This window comes from Chanodichthys erythropterus, chromosome 21 (genome assembly GCF_024489055.1).
Source record: "Chanodichthys erythropterus isolate Z2021 chromosome 21, ASM2448905v1, whole genome shotgun sequence".
Lineage (NCBI taxonomy): Eukaryota > Metazoa > Chordata > Actinopteri > Cypriniformes > Xenocyprididae > Chanodichthys > Chanodichthys erythropterus.
In genome coordinates, this window is record NC_090241.1 from 21,762,431 (window position 1) to 21,785,147 (window position 22,717).

The following is a 22,717-nucleotide window of genomic DNA, read 5'->3' on the forward strand; positions in this document are numbered from 1 at the left end:
CGTGCATTTCTTTCAGGTAGGCTAGCCTATGTTCACAAACCTGAAAGTTTTGTCTATTTAAGGGTTATTTATACATTTAACGCTGCATTAATAGTTTGTCCACAATCAACACATCTGCCTGATTTGATACTAATGAAATTTATGTCATATTATAATTTCAATCATTTTATTGTGCTATGCATTGCGTTTTGAACCATGGTAAAGATATTGGTTGGGCTGTCAATACAAGAAGAGGATCATTCCATGGACGCACATTCATGAACCACATTTTTAGACAGTTTTCTAAAGATGCATGGTTTATTTAAACTTTTTAAAATCAAAATACAGCATCAGCTACATAATGCTATTCTTACATCTACACTTACACAGGATAATACATCAATAAAAGTTTAAACCCTCGCTCTGTCCATATATTCTTGTTGAAGAAATTACAGTGGCTGTAGCATTTCTATCACAAAGAAGTGGCCGAATATTATTATTTAGCTAATAACATATTTTTAATCATGGTGGCTTTGATCGTGCTGTGCTGTCTAACAACAAAAATCAGCAGGCTTTTGTCGTCCTCTGCAGGCATTTGTTATAATATATAACGTATTAACAGTTCAGGAAAAAAAAAAAAAAAAAAAAACTCTTGATGTGCTTAAATATATGCAGATTAGCTTGTTTTGGTTAATTTAGAAGAAATCTACAGATGCAAACAGACGGAGGGTAGTAGGCTTAAAACAAACACCATCTAAATGTGTAGGGCTAGGGTTAAGTTTTCTTTCCATTAGAGTAAAAGACATGGCAGCAAAAATGGACCTTAACATTGTAAAATTGTAAAATCTTAAAATTGTCCACTTCATGAAAGAAGTATTCCAATAACACCAAAAAATTACAACGATTTATTGATTTGTGCAAAATAAACAAATTATTAGTGAAACTATGTCCCTCTCCTTGGTCCAGTCATTTATTCTAAATATATATCTACTTGAAAATAGTTGGTGTTGACTTCTCTTGTGATAAACCTAGTGAAGAAGACCATGGTCTCTGTGTGAACTGATTATTTTGTAGAAATCTGTGGAGTATAAAACAATTGAGTGAGTATCAGGGAAGTCAAAGTTGTCTTAATATATTTAAGGGTTCATTATTTTTTAAATAAATAATTATGAAAAGTGCCCTTTTTTCCACTTGAGCCCCTGCCCCCCAAAATGTCTGTGCACGTCCCTGTTGCTAAGGACTTCATTTGGACAACTTTAAAGGGGATTTTCTCAACATTTTGAGGGTTTTTTTTTTTTTTTGCACCCTCAGATTCCAGATTTTCAAATAGTTGTATCTCGGCCAGATATTGTTGTTACAATGTAATTGTCCTATCTTTACAAACCATACATCAGCTTATTTATTCAGCTTTCAGATCTATAATGATGTAAGATGTATAAATCTATATTTAAAAAAATTGACCCTTATGATTGGTTTTGTGGTCCAGGGACACACATAATATTTTTTTGTCAAGAATGTTTTTTTCCCCCCTATTCTGTAGTCCAGTGTAGTGGCATGATAGTGTGGCCTTGTGTATTGTGTTCCATTGGTGACACCTGTAGGCATCAGATGGAAAAAAAAGAGAGGATTTTTTATAGGAAATTCTGGTATGTTCCAAAGAAATCTCAATCACAAAATTATTGCTCTTAAAGAAGATACGAAACCTACTTTTGATATGTTTCAGCAGAGTAACAAACATGTTTTACAATTTGATGACATTTTCTTTATTCAATTCCTCTGTCTGTATCCTCTAGGTCTACCAACACTAATACTGACCATCTGGGTTCTAGCAAGGAATTTTTTTGATAACAGAGGGTAAGTCCAGATTGATCTAAACTCATATAGACAAACTTCACGTTTCTGACAGTAACACTAGTGTGTGATACTGATTATTTGATTTATAGTGCGCTGATTGTGAAAGTGCAGATTCCATACAGATGTACTCATAAATAATCATTGCAGGTGCTGGGATGACACAGATGTTGCTTACTTTTGGTGGATTATCAAAGGACCGATCACAGTATCTCTCCTGGTATGAGTAACCATAAATCACAGCTGATTTGATCATATATATGAGGCCACATCTGGAATACAGTGGAAAACATTGGTTGCAATACTGTATTATGAATGTATTTTTCATGTGCCATGAGCTCTACACTAAAATTACATATAATATCAAAATGACACACTTTCTTTTACCCTAGTCATGGTGTTTTTTTGTTTTTTTTCTTGGATACAAGTATCTACTGTATTTGAACATATCGTGTTGATGTGTACTGTATATGAGCTTTTTTATTCATATATTATACAGAGATGCATTCTTGTTTTTTTTTTTGTTGTTGTTTTTTTAATCTAGATCAATTTCTTCATCTTCATAAATGTGATCCGGATTCTTGTGCAGAAGCTGAAGTCTCCGGGAATGGGTGGCAATGATACAAACCACTTCATGTAAGGCCTGAAATGCACACTCAAAGCAAAGAGCAGCAATTTAATATAAAAGTGTCAATGTTTGATTCACAAACAATTGTCCAATACATGTGGATCAGCTGTGCACATGCTACTGAAATAATGCATTATTGTCATGTTGAAATTTATGAGTTGCAAGTATCTGTTTTTTTTTTTTTTTTTTTTGATATCATGAACAATTTTTTACTCGCACATGCAGGCTGCTTTTATTTACAGCCATCACAGTTGATGATCTTTATGTATACTTTACTTGTAGGAGACTGGCCAAGTCTACTCTTTTCCTGATTCCTCTGTTTGGCATGCACTACATGGTATTTGCCTTCCTGCCAGAGAACACTGGAGAAAATGCTCGTCACTTTCTTGAACTTGGCCTGGGTCCGTTTCAGGTGCGCACAACCAACCATCTATGAAATTCACATACCAATGCTCATCACTTGTGGAACAGTCTAATGTACAATGTTATGTGATTACATTATATACATCAATTATATATTAAAGGGTTAGTTCACCCAAAAATGAAAATTTTGTCATTTCTTACTCGTGCCGTTTTACACCCGTAAGACCTTCGTTGATCTTCGGAACACAAATTAAGATATTTGGTTGAAATCCGATGACTCTGTGAGGCCTCCATAGTCAGCAATGACATTTCCTCTCTTAAGATCCATTAATGTACTAAAAACATATTTAAATCAGTTCATGTGAGTACAGCGGTTCAATATTAATATTATAAAGTGACGAGAATATTTTTGGTGCGCCAAAAAAAAAACAAAATAATGATTATTTATTAATAATATTAATATTTATTAATAATGATAATTTATTTAGTGATGGCCGATTTCAAAACACTGCTTCAGGAAGATTCGAAGCATAATGAATCCGCATATCGCGTCAAACCGCCAAACTGCTGAAATCAAGTGACTTCGGCACTCCGAACTGCAGATTCGACACACTGATTCATTATGCTCCGATGCTTCCTGAAGCAGTATTTTGAAGTCGGCCATCACTAAATAATTCGTTTAGTTTTTTTTGGTGCACTAAAAATATTCTCGTCGCTTTATAATATTAATATTGAACCACTGTACTCACATAAACTGATTTAAATATGTTTTTAGTACCTTTATGGATCATGAGAGAGGAAATGTCCCTATGCAGGCCTCACGGAGCCATCGGATTTCAACAAAAATATCTCAATTTGCGTTCTGAAGATTAACGAAGGTCTTACGGGTCTGGAACGGCATGAGCGTAAGTAATATTTTTGGGAGAACTAACCCTTTAAAGTGCACCTATAATGCTATTTTTTAAGGTTCCTAATTTTGTTTTGGAGGTATCCCACAAAAGGTTTTGCAATATACATTTTCTCATAATATACCTTGCAGCATCACCTCTTTTCTCACAGTGTCTGAAACAGTTCAATAAAGCAGAAGTTTCCAACACTGGTCCATCTCCCATTATTCGCATTAACTCTTTTTCACACAAGTCCAAAACCACTTTAAGTGAGCGTGCAAACTTTTTTGCAAATTAAGGGATTTTTAATAGAAATTTCCATCACTCATTTCTGATGTGATACTTCAAAATATGCATAAAAGCAGGGTGATGGGAACAGCTACTGACATATGCGGCAGTAGCTGTATTTTACTGTATCAATTTTGAGCCTCAGTCCTCATCCTTTGGAAGTGCATGCAAAGTGGATTTGTCAACAAAACGAACCAAACTCTTCCAGGCCTCAGCTACAACTACAGTGTTTGAAGGCAGGTCAAAGTTCGCATTGTTCGCTTTTTCAAAATGTGAGAGACCACAAACATGACGATAAGAAATCTGATTTAACCATTTTGTTCCTCAAGTGCAGGGGTCTCCAAACTCGATCTGGAAGGGTCACTGTCCTGCAGAGTTTATTACCCTACTTAAACACACCTGAACCAGCTAATCAAGGTCTAATTAGGCATTCTAGAAACTTCCAGGCAGGTGTGTTGAGGCAAGTTGGAGCTAAGCTCTGCAGGCCAGTGGCCCTCCACACCACACACTAACAGATTCCATTCACAAATAACCAGAGTCCCAACTGTGAACACATAAATCTCGCAAAATCTCTCACAGTCAAACGTGACTTTAGAGTAAACAAACATGGCGGATTACGAGCAAGAAGAATTGGTGATATTGGTGTTTAGACTGCTTTTTACAGAAAATTTGTGAGGAAAAAAAAGGTTTGAATGAAGTTGTTATACTTCCGTCAGCTTGCTTTTTGAATTGGTATCATTTCGTCTACAGAGTGCATGTGCATTTGTCCTCTGGGTTCCCCCCACACAACTGGATTTCTGATCGTAAATATTCAACATGTTGAATATTTACAATGTGAGATAGGCGTGGCCCCGACGTTCTTCCGAGCAGATTCAATAACTCTTAACACGCATCACGGTAGAACTATAATCAGGAAAGATTTTTGGAAGGGCAGAATTGGGCTCAAAATTGGCCCAGTTATCTTGTAGTGTGTGGCTAGCTAAAGGCTGGAATTACGGATGACTTGTTTCAGGCAGTTCAGAATGGGTTCTGTCTTTTTGGAGACAATAAATCCATTTATCATGCACTTTGATCTTTGAAACTTTGCAGACCTTTTACATTCACAAACAGATATATTACACACCACATGCAAGGTAAAAAAGCATAATAAGGGCACTTTAAAATATGTTAGCAACATATATAATGTATATCACATAATATTATGTCATAAATTATATATGGTTATAAAATATGGGAAATAAATATTGAATAATATAATGTCAACTTATAACTGCAAAGGTTTTTATTTTATTTTATTAGTATTAGTATTATTATTATTGTTGTTTTTAAATTGAGACGTTCTGTGATGTGTTAATTCACTCTTACTGACCGACTGTAATATTGTGTTTCTGTATATCTCAGGGTTTTGTTGTGGCTCTGTTATACTGTTTTCTCAATGGAGAGGTAAGCCACAAGTTTTTCCTAGTTGTAAATGTGTGTAAAACAGGAAACGCATGCTGATTTTAAAATGCACATTAATTTGTTTCCATTTCAGGTACAAGCAGAAATAAAGAAGAGACTGTGGAAGTGGCAGACACAAAATTATTTGAGATACAGTAAGAGAAGACGAACCCTCTTTACTGAGAGCAGCACAGTCACACAAATCTCAGTTTTAGAGAAATCCAGCCCTAAGGAGCTGCCCTTAACCGAGTCCCACAACAGTGTGTCAACCGTCTGAAAACTAGTCTTTCCAATTCACCTCATTCCCCTTTTCTCTTTTTGTTTGATGAAACCTTTTAACCAGGGTTCTTCAACTCTGGTCCTTGAGGTTCTCTGTCTTGCATGTGTTAGTTTTTAAACCTGATCAAACTCACCTGGCTGTAATTTTCCAGTAATCCTGAAGATCTTGATTCGCAGGTGTGTTTGATTGGTTGGAGGTTGGAGTTAAAGGACAGGAGGTCCAGATTTGAAGAACCCTGCTCTATGCCATAAGACACAAGGTAAAATCAATTGAAAATGTTAAAATTCCTGCAAATTCAAGCATTGTGATAAGGTTATAAAACGGTTGCTTAAACAATCCAAAGATATACTTCTTTTTTTTCTACACATCGAGACAAGAATTAAACTCTATACTGATAAAAATATAATTTATTTATAACCCAAAAAGCCATTCCCCTACTACTCATTTAAATAAGATGGTTGGTACTGACTATTTACAGAGCAAATTCCAATACAGGACAGTTCACCCAAAAACTCATTTTGTGATCCCCAACAACTTTCATATATGGAAAAGAGCAGCTTGCTTTTTGTGGAAAATGATGATTGTGATTTAACTTTGTTAAATGTGTTGCTCTGTAATTTGTATTTATCACTCCATTGTTTGTCATTTGAGACTTTTGGTCTGCCTGCCTTGAAAGTTGAGATTGCATAATGTGTAAATGTTGAATACAGCTATTTGCCTTACAGTAAACAGACCTCATTTTGGATTCTTCACAAATAATAGCTATCAATTAAAAAAGAAGGTATTTTTACATTCATAAAGGCATTCATATTCTTAATCTTTTATTTTGTAAATTGTGTTTCAAGGCACCATATTGCACAGTGCGCTGGCCCTGTATGTGTAAAGAAATATACAATTTTTACAGGGCTTAAGTATTTTTCTTAAAATAGCAGGTATTTTCAAAATGTTTTATTCATTACAAATCAAACTGATTTGTTTTAATTAAATAAACCATTGGGATTTATTGAGAAGAAAAAATATTCATAAAACACTAATCAATCTTAGTACAATGAGACCTTACAAAGTAGATACAAATTATAAAGACGATTAATAATCATGAGTCATTCTACGAAACGGGTGCCATTTGGGTCAGCAACATTTGATCAGATGCATAAGTAGGGTGACCATATGCGCCATTCTCCCAGGACGCATCCTGTCCAGGATTTCTAAATTGCCTAAAATGGCTTGAGCCCTTGCCTCTTTAATTGTGAAAGTGGTCATTTCGATGTGCCCCCGGAACGCGATTTAGGAACGCTATTTCTACACTGAGGTCTGTGCAAGCCACTGTTCTTATTGACATTTTTCATGCAATGCATTAAAATGTTGTCTTATTTGCAGTGCTTTGACCATTCTCTGTAGATCCAGCCTTCTTGCAAGCCACGATCGGTTGATTATGTATAATGCATGCTATTGGTCAAATTATTTTTCAGTCGTTACCTTCCGCAAATATGAAAACAAAACCTAAACTGGGACATTTTATGCAACTTAGAAATCCTGGACAGGAGGCGTCCTGGGAGAATGGCGCATATGGTCACCTTATGCATAAGGCACAAAAAATGTCCCAAAGTCTGTTTCCAAAGCTTAAAGTTATTAATTCAAGTGTTCTTTTTAACATGATATATGATAAAATGCTTTTTTTGATGATTAGCATACTATCATTTTTCATTATTACATAGCCAATTTCACATGTCCATGTTAACCAACATGACATTTGCATCTAAAATATCACCAAATAAGATATATATTTTTTTCAAACATATACTATTTTCAGGATTATGTGTGTCCCTGTTTACACAAAATATATTTATTCATAATAAACCTTATTTTTTTTGTAAATATTTTGATTTGTGCACGTCCCTCAGTTTGACTTACCACCCGTCACACTAACTTGTTTTATCTATAAATAATGCTCTGTTCCTTTAAATGACATCACAAAGCCTAAGTAACATAATTTGAGCCTTATAGCCACCAAGAACAAAAGCAGGCAACTATGTACATTTTTTTTTTTACATTGTTAATTTGTTGCTTTTTCATGTTAGGCAGGGCCCTTCAAGCTTAAACTTACCACCCCGTCATGCAAAATGTTTTTTATTATTATGAATTTATTGAATATATTGACTTTTTAGTCAATTTGAAGGTCTCCCCTCCCCAGTTTTTAAAGTTTAAAACTAGCAGATTATATAAAGAAACACTTTGTCCATACCACCCCATCACATCAGTTACCACCCTGTCACAGGGTCATTTTGTTAAAGGTTTATGGAAAGAAAATTAAATATTACATAAATTAATGTTGAATGATGTTCTTGATGTGTGGACTGATCAGAAAAATTTAACTTTATTTGTATTTTTTAAGTAAATTCATTTTTTCATTACAAACAATGAGGCCATTGAAAGGTCAAATTCATGTTTCAAGATTAAAAATCTAAAAATAAAAAATATTAGGGGTGTGACGAGATCTTGTGTCATGCGAGACTAAACTGTGACGAGATTTCTCGTCAAGGCGAAAAGTAGTCTTGTGATGTTGCCATGACAGAGTGTTAGGATAATTTGGAAAGAATATGCCATCGCTACGTTTACATTACGCCTCCAATGTCATTTTGCTTTGTATTCGCAGCTCCATATTTACAGAGTTATGCGCGATCGCTGAAAGTGAAAGTAAACGCGAGCGCGCATTCAAACGTGATTTCAATACCATGCATTTTGAAAGCGGCTCCCTGATGAATACAAATATCTCTCAATATGAAAGCTATTTTAGGCTGGCCAGTGTAGTTGTAACCATCTCTTAGCTCTGTATCAAAGAAATATTTGGTCTTATTTGCACTTTGAATATTGAGAGTGCGATTATGGTTGCACTTAATGTAAGTTAAAGTGTTACCATAAAAATGAATAACAGTTTTCTCTTAATCTTATTAAGCACAAACAATAAGGTTTCATTTGTTAACATTAGTAAATGCACCGAACTATCATGAACTAACAATGAATGACTATTTTTATCAACTAACATAAACAAAGATTAATAAATACTGTAGCAAATATATTGCTCATTGTTAGTTGATGTTGGTTAATACATTAATGTTAATAAATGAGACCTTATTGTAAAGTGTTACCATTTTTATTTATACTGTTTTTATTTCTATGATCAGTTTGTGGAAAGGAGTTCAGTTAGGAGGTCAAAGGTTGTAGAAGCTCATAAATCATGTACAGTAAGGTCTGAAGAGACTGAAATCATACAGGAGAGAAGCCAGTTTGCAGCAAAACGTATACAGTGCTTGAGTATGTTGTCTTTTACTGCATATGATAATTCATACTCAGAAAGTAGAACTGAAATTACATTGATTACAAGATGATTAGTTAAAACATTTGCAGAATATTTTTTCTAGTCATGTATTTCGCCATCTTGTCTCGTCTCGTGAACTCAATCTCGAGTCTCGTCTCGTCTCGTGAGATACCTGTCTCGTCACACCCCTAAAAAATATATATTAAATTACAGACGTTCTATTGATGGTTTCTAAAAAGCATAACAGTAGATAACATTAGATTTTAAAAATCTATTTCTTGTTTAACTACTCCAATGGCATACATATTGTCCATGACGGGGTGGTACAAGAATGGCTTCCTTGTCTAAATATAAAGGATAATATTAACAAAGATTTGTGCCTGAGATGGGAAAATATGTTTTTTGGAGGATTAACATATCTTTCAATTTGTAGGTTTGTTTAAAAAATATTTGTTCATAATGAAAATTTTGAAAAATGCAAAGTGGAAATGGCACCCGTTTCGTAGAATGACTCCTGATATTATGAGCAGTTATAAGTATTACAATGAATAATACTATTTTGAAAATGGTCTATTTAAGAATTCTTTGCATTGCACACATCTGGAGCACTAGACTGTAAAGTTTCTTGTTTGGTAAAAATGTTATCTGGTTTCAAAGTGTTGTTGTTGCTGAATGTATTTGTAAATATCCTTGCTGTATTTAGTAGATTTTACGTGATGTATACTATGTTTGCAGACATTTGTGCTCAGTTATTTGGTGGATTATAAATATAATTTCATTAATATTAGTGTTTATTACCACATTGATAATAATTATAACACACCACTAGTGCTTTTATCACAATATATAAGATACATTTTATTTTGCAACATTAGTTTATGTGAAAGTCAAAGGGTTAGTTCACCCAAAAATGAAAATTATCCCATGATTTACTCACCCTCAGTCCATCCTAGGTGTATATACTGTATCTTCTTCCAGATGAACAGACGATGGGTTTTGTAAAACTTTATTTAGTAAAATAACTAGCTTACGGCCGACGACCATATATGCAACATTTTGTAGCGGAGTGAACTCGGACCTGACGCATGCCAAGATGAACACGGATGCACAGAGGATAGAACAAAACACCGGTTACGAATTAGAAGTCTAAAATGAGAAACTTTAAAGAGATTTGTCGGAGGATTTTGATATAAGAGAAGAGGAGCTTCAGTTTGTTGCACAGCCAAATTTGTTTGAACCGCAGGAAGTGTCTAAACTTACGATACTCTTACGTCCTGCGTCATACCAAAGCCACTGGAAGGCAAGCCTGCAACCTTTAGCCAAAAAATCATAACGGCTAATGCTCCGGCTCTGGCGGTACATAGGTGGTACGCAGGGAAGGAGTTTTGAATGGTGGGCACTGATGTCACTGCCATTACACAATAGGCTGAGAGGTGCTGCACGTGATTAAGTTAGCCATTACACTTTCTCCAATGGTAAGAGATTCAGACACTCTCATCTCACTATAATATACAATCTCTGGTCATACATCACGTCGCGTTTATTCATTTGGCACAATTCGACTTGCGCAGTATGTGTAAGGTCGTTTGGCGGAAGCTAGTTATTTTAGATCATAAAGTTTCAAATATGGATATTTTTCTTACAAAAACCCATCGCCACGCATTAGAAGGCCTTTATTTACCCCCTAAAGCCGTATGGATTATATTTATGAGGTATGGATGCATTTATTTTGGGCTTCAATACACGCCCCCATTCACTACCATTATAAATCTTTGGAGCGCAAGGTTATTTTTGAATATATCTCTGATTGTGTTCATCTGAAAGAAGAGCGTCATATACACCTAGGATCTCTTGAGGGTGAGTAAATCATGGGTGCTTTTCATTTTTTGGTGAACTAATGTTCATTTTCAGTCTTTTGTGAGTCTGGAAAGAACATATGTAAGCTATACACGCACACATACAGTATATAGGCTGTATAAAGTTTGAATATACTACAGTAATGTCAGTGCCATAGAAATGTGCAATAGTGTTATTTTTTTTTCAATTGCTAACATACTTTTATCTGTTCCAATCTGTAATCACATTTTCAAAACTCTAAACACATTAGCACAACATCCGTCTGTTGTGACCATACCATTAACACAGTTTGTCATTTTCATGCAAAATGCAGTCAGTTAACGTGTTTCTAAAATGCTTAAATTTTCTTTTCATACAAGCTTACCCAATACAAAAATCATGGATCTTTCTCATCTTATTTACAAATGCTTAAACACAGCATGCCAGAAATGAAGACCTAATGTTCCATTCTTTAAATATAGTATAAAACCACTACTTCTGCAACAAAAGAAACTTAAAAGTATTGAAAAACTGCTCCAAAAAATGAAAGGAACACTTTTAAATCAGAGAATAGTATCAAGTCAGTTAAACTCCTTTGATATTGATCTGGTCAGTTAAGTAGCAGAGGGGGTTGTTAATCAGTTTCAGCTGCTTTTGTGTTGATGAAATTAACAACACGTGCACCAAATGGGCAACAATGAGACGACCCGAAAAACAGGAATGGTTTTACAGGTGTAGGCCACTGACATTTTTTTTCCCTACTCATCTTTTCTGACTGTCTCACTAGTTTTGCATTTGGCTAGGGTCAGTGTCACTACTGGTAGCATGAGGCGATACCTGAACCCTACAGAGGTTGCACAGGCAGTCGAACTCGTCCAGGATGGCACATCAATATGTGCCATTGCCAGAAGGTTTGCTGTGTCTCCCAGCACAGTCTCAAGAGCATGGAGGAGATTCCAGGAGACAGGCAGTTACTCTAGGAGAGCTTGACAGGGCCATAGAAGGTCCTTAACCCATCAGCAGGACCGGTATCTGCTCCTTTGTGCAAGGAGGAACAGGATGAACACTGCCAGAGCGCTACAAAATGATCTCCAGCAGGCCACTAGTGTGATTGTCTCTGACCAAACAATCAGAAACAGACTTCATGAGGGTGGCCTGAGGGCCTGACGTCCTCTAGTGGGCCCTGTGCTCACTGCCCGGCACCATGGAGCTCGATTGGCATTTGTCATTGAACACCAGAATTGGCAGGTCTGCCACTGGCACCCTGTGTTTTTCACAGATGAGAGCAGGTTCACCCTGAGCACATGTGGCAGACATGAAGTGTTTGGAGAAGCCGTGGAGAATATTATGCTGCCTGTAACATCATTCAGCATGACCGGTTTGGCTCAATGATGGTCTGGGGAGGCATATCCATGGTGGGATGCACAGACCTCTACAGGCTAGACAACGGCACCCTGACTGCCATTAGGTATCGGGATGAAATCCTTGGACCCATTGCCAGACCTTACACTGGTGCAGTGGGTCCTGGATTCGACAATGCCTGAGAGTATAAAGGCAGTTCCTGGAGGATGAAGAAATTGATACCATTGAATGTCCCCCATGCTCTCCTGACCTAAATCCAATAGAACTCCTCTGGGACATTATGTTTTGGTGGATGCCACCAGGTTGCACCTTAGACTGTCCAGGAGCTTAGTGATGCCCTGGTCCAGTTCTGGGAGGAAATACCCCAGGACACCATCCGTCGTCTCATTAGGAGCATGTCCCGACGTTGTCAGGCATGCATACAAGCATGTGGGGGCCATACAAACTACTGATTACCATTTTGAGTTGCTGCAATGAAATTTCTGCTGCATCATTTTGTTTTTTTCACTTTGATTTTCCGGGTGTCTTTGAATTCAGTCCTCTGTAGGTTGATAATTTTCACTTCCATCAAACAATGTAGTGTCTTTTCGTTCCTAACACATTACAAAGTCCATATCAGTATAGATATCCAGTATGATGTTTTTTCCCCATTGAGATTTGAAGTTTTTTCAAGATGTTTTTTTGAGCAGTGTATATAAAATTCATACTGAAACAACTGATAAGTATTTTTAAGTATCAGATCACTGAAATAGCAGATTCCAGTCTCAGTTGGAGGCATAGTCGGGTGTTGAATTTATTTTCTACATTCTATCATTGACACAGTAAAATAGGACTCTTTGAATTCTTTCTCTTTGAGAAAAAATAATGTCTTGGCAAAGGAGAGGAATAGATGGAGAAGAGGAGGAGTAGTTAGATCAGGACAAGGGAGAAGAAGAGGCGGGGAGAGAAGGAAAAATTTGTGCTGGATTGTGCATCTCTATGCTTTTCCCCCTCAAACATGTGGAATCTATGAAAGCTTATTTCTGCCATGAATAGAGAGAGAAAAAAAGTAATTGTCTTTTTATCTCACAATTATGACTCTTTTTTTCCTCTTTTAATTCCTAGTTTATATATCACAATTCTGAGGGGGAAAAAAGTAAGCAATTGTGAGATGTAAACTCAGTTGCAAGAAAAAAAATAGAATTGTAAGATAAAAAGTCACAATTACCTTTTTATACTTTTTTATTCTGTGGTGGGGGAAAAAAAGCTTCCATAGTAAAGGCCATGTATGTTGGATTTGTTGTTGATCAATGGCAGCAATTTCACTTTCATTTCAGTAAAAGCTTCATGTAAAGCAATGTTGTTTACTACAACAATTCCACTACCACTGTTCCATATATGCGGTCTGCGTAGGGCACTAACTACCAAGGGGACACCATCCCACGCTCTATGGGGGAACCATCAACACTCCACCCCACCCCAACCTCAGAAAGCATTTTCAATGGAGGTGACAACTGAAGTTCTGCATAGGGGACCCATTTGACTAGTGGCTGCCCTGAGCAATTCAGTTACTTTCTTGTTCTTTTTCTGCTGTACATTCTATAAAGTAATGACTTGTATGTTGCTATGTTGCCAAGAATGCACATATTCAACACTCAACCAAAAATGTAGAATGGCTTACATGTAAGCATTCTACTTTTACTGCAGTAAAAGGAAACTGAATTATAAAAACAATGGATTTCATATTTTCTGCAGGTAGAACTGAAACATAAGTAATGCAGTTTTCGTAATGCCATCAACTTTTTACTGTTATTTTGACAATCATTGCGCAATGATTGACTATATGTGCATGTTGGATAGAAAACTAGTGCTAGTGTTTTGACAGAATGACTCAATTTTCAATCAGGTTTGCTATGTTTTGATAGTTAGTATATTTAGAATATGTAGAAATGTTTTGCATTTTGAAATTTAGATTTGTATTTATTTAACAAAATATGGTTTGGGGCAGAAAATTAACTATTTGGCTAATTGTGTGATGTACAGGTAGGTGTGCTGCTGTGTTAAGAGTTTAGAAAACGTTCTTTAAGTATTGGTAAATGCTTGTTAGCAATTGTAAAAAAAAAAAAATCTTATCACAACATTTGTTTGTTGCTCAATCATGTTTTCAGACAAGAACACATTGCAGGGACCATGAATTCAAAACCATCAAATTACAAAAAAGACTGTGAATCAGGAATAGACTTGTCACTTTCTGACATTATGATAGCATATGCTATGCTAAAATGTATTTATTTTTAAATATTGTGATGTATATTGTCTTTCTCTGCTTGTCAAAACATTACGGATTCCCGTTCTGATAACTTCTGTAAGTTCTGTTGTCTTAAATGTAAGTATTGTTGCTACATTCACCAACCTGCCTTAACGTATTCAGTTATCAGATGTGTATTAGTTTTGTTAAATGTTAAATGTGTGGAGTAAATATCTTTATTTTGTGCTTTGTGACATTGTATTATTATATGTAAATAGGCACCCAGTTACCATAGGCACTGGTAATGGAACTATGATTGGAAATTTAGGGTACATTAACACAATAACAATGTACTAAAAACGGAAAAGTTTTCCTTTGCATTTTTCGTGTACAGATGACAACGTTGTCAAAACTATGCGCGTTCACACAGACCCGAGAAAATTACTAAAGATGCTGTATTATGCATGCCAGGCCAGTAGGTGGCGATGTCACTTTGTAAGGGAACATTACGCGTCTATGGACTGAACACATAATATGAATGCACACGATCACTTTTTTCACAAATTTGCAATTTTGTAGTTGACACAGAGACAATAATGATATTGTTTTTAAAAACTTGTACTTTGAAACACAGTACAAAACGCTGTTGGTGTGTAAATGAATGGCCACAATCCATAAAAAGTTTGCAGTTTTGTTAAAAATGTTGTCATGTAAATGACCTGTTAAATTGCAACAATTTTGCAGCATTTCTCCTTTAATTGATCAAAGCAGATGCACTTGTTACTGTATATTTCCTCAATGTTTACATTGTATATAAAAAATATCATAATCATTCATAATCATCTTTAAAGACACATTAATACATTTGTAACATCTACATTTACTGCCTTCATATTTACTTTATGGATAGGGATGATTTTAAGAAAATTGCAATGTCAACTTTACTTGTCAAAAACATTTAATGATGTTTCAAAATCAATGTACAAAAATTTACCTTACATACATCCAACAAAACAATTTTACATCACAATCAGTGACATAAAATATGCACAATGAAAAAGAAAAGCATAAAAAGTAAGCAACTGTCCACAAAAGCAAGTTTAGCTGCATTTAACATCATCTAGAACATTCAATAAATCTACTGTCATTACAAGTCTCCAAAACCACTTTAATATTAGTATTCTAAATACTGTATTTCTCTTTTCTGTGATATGTTTGAGTTAAAAGTAAGAAACACTCAGTTTCCACATGTAGTTTGTGTGAAGTGACATTAAGTGTACTATACCCCTCTATTACAAATCAAATCTCTTAAAACAACATTTTATATATTACATCTACATCCATAGCTTATTCTACCTACCATATTATTTATCATACATTTTCACACAATTTGAATTCACAAGAAAGGAAAAAAATGTCTGTGTCGTAAAATATAAAACCCCACACATTTTCATCTCTATACCCGTGTAACGCTGACAGTTTACTTCATTTACCATCAACCTGTTTTTATGTATATTCTGGTCATCAGTAGTGGAAATCTGCAGTGATATTTGCAGGCACATGTGCTGAAAGGTCAATAGATTCTGTTGAATGTTGTAAGAGGTATAAAATGTGCAGATTTACTAGTTATGGGTAAGTTTGTGGAGAATCTGTGCCAGCACTGCAATCCCACTACTGTAAATAAGAGGTATTAGAGAGCTGTTACAGCAAAGTATGCCATTTAAAATGGTCTTAATATATTATACAAAAATCACTGTAATAATTAACAGGATATATTAAAAATAGTCATGATGTGTTTTCAAGAAAGTGCACATGCTTGTTGGCCCTGTAGGTACAGTAACACTCACTTATTTTTGTCATTGTGGTATTCTCTTGAAACGACAATATTGCTGTACATCAGAATAATAAGCCACCCACTTTCTTTGTATGCTTTAGCAGACACTAGATCACAGGAAATGCATGCATCGTTTAAGAGGAATAGGCAGCGATGCTGAGAAACGACACGTTTAAACAACATTATCAGCAAGAGCTCTTTAGTAGCAATTCAATTGAAAACTAAATGTAAAATTCTCAATTTTAAAATAAAACTTCTGTGTAGCCTACATTCTGTGAAATGACACGCTATTTAGTTATTTTGACATTTACACTAAAGTATTACAGATTTATTTCTCTGCTTTAAAGTGTCCAAAATGTACAGTATTGCTGAAGCTTGTTTACTCGATGTGACAGCACTGAGCAGAGTGTAATGCTAACACACACTGATCATGTCACGGAATTAGAGGTACACTATGTAACTTTTTTTTTTTTTTTCAAACTTAACAAAAATTTAGTCAATACACCATCAGTTCTTCTTCCAAAATGTGTTTTTGTTTTACTATGGTAAGCTTATTGTAAGTGTTTATGTTATAGACTTGTCTGGATGGTTTTTGCGAGAAGTTGTCACAAAGAGTCTGAAAGGGTTGATATGGAGCATGCTAAACTTCGAACTAGCGTTGTCAAAAGTACAGACCACGATACCAAGTCTGTACTGAAATTTGAAAAATATGACGCTTTGAGCACTGTTGAGCGGATTCGTAAACGCCTGTTTGGCCTTTGTATTCACGCACTCATCAGATATGTCTGTGATTGGCCACAATTATCAACCATTTGAAAGCACATGGAAATGTTTGAATTTGAAAGTGATTTGAAAGCATTTTGAAAGTGGGAGCAGGACCAGTCCACTGATAGATGCCTGCTTTCAAACGCTCCCGTGTGTACAGTATCTGTGTAAGCGCTCGGTGAAGAGCATCATTGATGTCTATTTTCAACACGTTTTTGAAGCGTTGATCATTGTAGCCAATCACATATATGTGTGTTGAGCATGTGAACACAATGGTCAATCAGAGGTGTTTCGAATCCGCTCAACATTTCATGGTCAGTACTTTTGACAGCACTACTTCTAACCGCTTAACAGAGGAGAGTCTGTTGGCAAAAAGAATGCGACAGAGCTTGTAATAAAACAAGAATCAACATTGGCTTTGCTTTTAAGAGATGACGAGAACTGGGGGATTTGGAATGTTGTAAAACCGATTCTGAGATGGCGTTTTTATTACTCAGGTGGGTAAGGTGTTTTATTGAACAGATAAATTGCAATATGTAGCACTCTAACAGTTCATTTTAAAGCATTATCTATAGTGAAGGGTCATATTCATCCGCACAGTCACACAGTCGGAGCACAACCAAAACAATATTCCGCAAAATGCATGCAGATTTGTTAAAAGTTACATAGTGTACCTTTAAAGATACAGTGTTTAAACATTTTACAGTGTTTAAATTGAATATAAAGATTTTTTTTTTTTTTTTTTTTTTTTTTACAGTTATTAGGTTTATTGTTGGCTACTCACAATTCTTTGTCATATGCTAAAATTACATTTATTGGAATCAAAGTCATTCCATCTTAGAAAATGTTCCCACTTAGGTTGAATTCTAACCTGACATAATTTAGATCTATCACATTTAAATAATTACTATTATTATTATTATTAACACTAAAATTTCCACTTAGTTAAATTCAAATTCTAAATAATTATAATCTATAATACAGTATATTGTTGTATATAATAAATATTGATCATATAAAACATTAAATTATTTTTGACTTTGTGTGCATGTTCTTTTTGCAGTTATTTGAAAAACAAGGAATTCTTTTGTTATAGATCTGTTTAAACACCAATAAAAATGCTTCACAAAGGGAGAATATATATAGAAATGTAAACAGTTTCATAAATTGGGGAGGAAAAACTGTAATGTATCATGATCATGTATGCAAGATGTTTGTTTGCTTCCCAAATTCCCCAAATCAGCTTTTCTCCGTTTTTGGAATTGTTTTTTTTTATATCAAAATAACATGACATGAACTTTGATTTTCTTTTTGTAATGCTAAAAAACAAAAGGCCTGTAGAAAGTTATGCCAAAGGGGGAAAAAGAAGCTAGCTTGAATTCTCTTGAAGGCCTCTTGGTTTGCTCAAGCATAATAAAAGCACTTTCACAGAGGGATGAAACTATATGTTGCAGTTTGTTGTTTTAAAATCAAACAATTGTCTCTTTTGTGCAACAAAAAGGCACTTTGAAGAAGAAAAAACCATCTTCGTATACAGTGACATCAGTTGCAAAAAACTGCAAACTAGTACGGCAAATGACGTCTTAAGGGGTCAAATATCCAAAAATTAATCTTTGGAATCTTAAAAGTGCTCTATTTGCAAATGCATTTATAAAATGAAATTACAAAATGAGCAAAATATCAAATATTATGAGTCAGAAAAGCAATTAGACAATTATCAACTTTCAAACAGTAATGTTAGAGAAATTTAGCGTAAAAAGTAAAAATGAATTTATTCATTGATATGAGTGTAAAGATTCATAGTTATTTGCTGTAAATTCACTCTGACACCTGATAAGTGGGGAGATATGGGGGGGGATATGACAAAGCTATAATCCAGTAATATTTTAATATGCCAAACATTGTGGCATGAGCTTTGTTGCATTGTTATATTCTAATTGACATTTTCTGTATAGCGGCTGTAAAAAAATAAATAAAAATAAAGCACATGAAGTACAAGGGGAATCCACTCATGAAAACAAGTTGAGTTACTGTTTTAAGGAGGTTTTAAATGCTAGTTCTGCTTTGCGAATGTTAGTTTTGTAAATAAGTCACATGACTGTGTAAAAGATTTCAGCACTGCCCAAGAACCATCCACAATGCATGTCCACCAAATAAAGTGTGTCATCATTTGTCTTGATTTTTTTTTTTTTTTTTGCAATCCTTCATTCTACAGTTCCAACTTATGAAAATATTTACATATCAAATTAGTATTGGGAACTGGGACTCAGTTATTGATTAAGCTCCTGTGGGAAATGTGGTTTCTTCTTCAAAAAATTACTTTTTCAAGTCGCACATCCCATTACAATAACACCGGTGACTGTCGTCATCCTGTTCAACTGATATATTTTTTTGTCAGTGAAATACTGAGAATCTCGAACTGCCACAAATCTTCACAGACAGAGAAAAGAAAACATGAGAGACACTTGTAATATCGATTTGTACAATGTATCCACCTTGTTCAAGACCTTCAGCTTGCTGGATGGAAAACTCCCAACACTGGATTGCTATGGATTCATTGCCTCCCCTTGGCCTGTAATTCCTTTCAGTTCAGATCAAATCCAATACGGCCACAACAAAAGCATCCATGTTTGCTTGGCACAGAATAGATCATTGGTTGTGAGCTCCTCAGAGTACCACAGCAAGAGCCTGTCATCTATGGACGGTTGACAGGTATTACAGCTTCAACCGACACAATACAGACTTTAATGTAGATGAAACAGGACTTGGATGTTGACGTAGATTGTGTAGCTTTAGTTCTGAGGAGTTTGGTCTTCAGTCCTCATGTGGCTGGTGTTTCAGCCTGCAGGCTGGACATGCGGATCTGTGAGCTGCTCTTGCTGAGGATCGAGAGCTGCGTGCCCCCATTCACACCACTGCTCGCCAGGGACGGATGCCTGTGTTTCATATCCACGGCAAAATAGCGGTTCACCGTCCAGCTGCGCCATTTTCGCTTGATTTCTGACTGCACCTTTGGGGAGAAACTTCAGTGGGTTATTAAACTGATTGGATCCTACAGGAGAACATCTGCAGATCTCTTTCTATGCTGGTCATGGACAAGCCTGAATTTTAAATCATCTGGTTAATAATTTACACATAAGGCTGGTGTAATGAGTACTGCAGTGAGAAAGGGCATCCAGAGACATTTCTTTATACAAACAGAATGCATTTTTTTTTAAATTAGAAATCATAACCAAATTAATATTTTATAATAATTATATAATAAAATAATTTTTATACATTTTATAACAAAATATTTTTACAATTATTTCACAGATACCTTTATACAAAGTGGCTTACAACAGAGGAAAATATTGTTTTATATACAATTTCTTATTCTAGTTATTGAAAATATTCCAGTTATCGTGTGTGTGTGTGTATTGTATAATATAATATAATATATATATATATATATATATATATATATATATACACACAATTTTGTATATATATATATATATATATATATATATATATATATATATATATATATATATATATATATATATATATATATATATATATATATATAATATACAAAATGTTTTACCAACTATCCCTCTGCCTAATGTGAGGATAAGTATTGGGATGGTTTAACTTAAAGTAAAATGTAAAAGTGTAAAAGCTGTTTAGTTGTAAATCCCTTGCAAGTAATCACAGGAACGAGTCTGTGACCCATAGACATCACCAGACTCTTGGTTTCACACTTTGAAATGTTTTTCCAGGCCTTTAATGCAGCCATTTTCAACATTTGCTTGTTTTGGGGAGTTTCTACCTTTAGTCTCCTCTTCAGCTGTTGAAATGCTTCTTAAATAGAATTTAAATCTGGAGATTTGGCCAATCTAAGACCCAACATTTCTTTACCATGATAAACTCCTTGATTGTGTTGCCAGTCATTGTCCTGTTGCCATATGGAGCACTTCTCAGTGTGTCTGGTGACATTTTCTTGAACACTGGTAGGCAAGATTCTTTTGTACCCTTCTGAATTCACTCTTCTGCTGCCATCACTGAATAAGTCATCAATAAAAATGAGTGAGCCTGTTCCAGAGGCAGACATGCATGCCCATTACATGACACTACCTCCACCATACAAACTGCCACTCATTTGCAGTTTTTTTTTTTTTCCTCCAAACTTGTGCTTTCCCACTTTAATAAAGGTTAATATTTGTTTTATCTGTCCATAAAACTCTGTTCTAAAGCTCTACTCTATCAGATGTTTGATCTTGCTGTGTATCCTCCGTAGTTCTGTTGTAAGTCTCCTGCGAACAGCAGATTGTGAGACCATCACCCCAGCTTTCTGGAGGTTGCTGGTGATTTTACTGACAGTTATTTTACTGAGGTTTTTTTCATAGCATTTGTCATTTGTCTATCATCAACAGCTGTTGATTTTCTCAGCTGACCTGGGGTGTGTTTCCTGAAAGCATCGTTAGTCAACTATGGTCGTAAGTCCCATTGAACTCCTATAACGACTTGTGACCATCGCTTTGGCAAACACACCACTGGTCGTTGTCGGTTACTGAAGCCTGCAAGTGGTCTGTCTTTTTCAGGACATTCCAAACGAGACATTTCAAGTCAATCTCCGGATTTAAATTCTATTTAACATGCATTTCACCAGCTGAAGAGGAGACTAAAGGCAGAAAATCCCCAAAACAAGCAACTGTGAGAAACCAAGAGTCTGGTGATGTCTATGGGTCACAGACTCGCTCCTGTGATTGTTTGAAAGGGATTTACAATAAAATATTTTAGCTTTTACACTTTTACAGTAGCTTTAAGTTAAACCGTCCCAATACTTAAGCTGTGGGATGAAACTCTAAAAGTGCTGTACATCTTTGTTGATAAAACATTTTGTGTTGAAACAGCCAATAATAAAATGTGACATTCTGTACTTCTGCCTCATATTAATCTTTTAATCATTTTTTTGAAAGAAAAATCTATTGGAAATGTATCTTCATTTTTTTTAATAGGGAATCCATTAGTAAGTGTGGTAACCGGAATTCCCCCCCATGCTAAACCAGAATGAGATGTTACCAAAAGTATCAGTTCATACTCTGTGTGAATAACAAGACTTTTTTTTTTTCAAATCACAGACATTATTTTAATTTTCAATAGCATTTTATAAAGGACTTACCTCTCCATTGAGAAAGCAGTAAAGAACAGCTACAACAAAACCCTGAGAAGAAAGAAATGAAAATAGTTTTTAACATAACTTAAAACGGTAAAATTCTTTATCCAGTTTTAATTTTGTTTAAAGGTGCTACAGAGGATGTTTTGTTTTATACATTTTTGCAATATTACTTGAAACTGTCTTTACTAACTGATAAAAGACTTTATTAGGTGCACTGAAAGGAATAATATTAATATACATCATCTGTGCACGAGGTAGGGCCTTAAAAACATCAGCCAATCGTTTACGCGATTATCGTGGAAACGATTGGCCCTCTGGCTTGTCAATTACTGCCATTACGTTCCTTGTGAGAGACGTGCGTGGATTGGCCCTCTGGCTTGTCAATCACTGCCATGAGGTTTCTTGTGAGAGACGAGTGCGGCTGCGCGCTCCAGTAACTTTCCACACTCCTCAGGCGCCGCATGCAATGTTTTGGTCAGGAGACAGGAGTAACAACT

General features: G+C 35.3%; 2 protein-coding genes across 2 annotated transcripts in view; one reads left to right on the forward strand and one right to left on the reverse strand.

Annotated features, from left to right (window-relative positions):
* The window catches only part of ghrhrb (growth hormone releasing hormone receptor b), a 52,276-nt gene extending 37,597 nt beyond the window's left edge, over positions 1-14,679 (forward strand). The window contains exons 8-13 of the mRNA XM_067374140.1: positions 1,773-1,833; positions 1,981-2,050; positions 2,375-2,466; positions 2,741-2,870; positions 5,398-5,439; positions 5,531-14,679. Coding sequence (XP_067230241.1) covers positions 1,773-1,833; positions 1,981-2,050; positions 2,375-2,466; positions 2,741-2,870; positions 5,398-5,439; positions 5,531-5,713 — 578 coding nt within the window. The 3' untranslated portion in view covers positions 5,714-14,679. The remainder of the gene's footprint in view (positions 1-1,772; positions 1,834-1,980; positions 2,051-2,374; positions 2,467-2,740; positions 2,871-5,397; positions 5,440-5,530) is intronic.
* Positions 14,680-15,215: 536 nt separating this feature from the next.
* The window catches only part of adcyap1r1b (adenylate cyclase activating polypeptide 1b (pituitary) receptor type I), a 41,124-nt gene continuing 33,622 nt past the window's right edge, over positions 15,216-22,717 (reverse strand). The window contains exons 13-14 of the mRNA XM_067373365.1: positions 22,224-22,265; positions 15,216-20,066 (exon numbers count right to left, since the gene is read on the reverse strand). Coding sequence (XP_067229466.1) covers positions 19,878-20,066; positions 22,224-22,265 — 231 coding nt within the window. The 3' untranslated portion in view covers positions 15,216-19,877. The remainder of the gene's footprint in view (positions 20,067-22,223; positions 22,266-22,717) is intronic.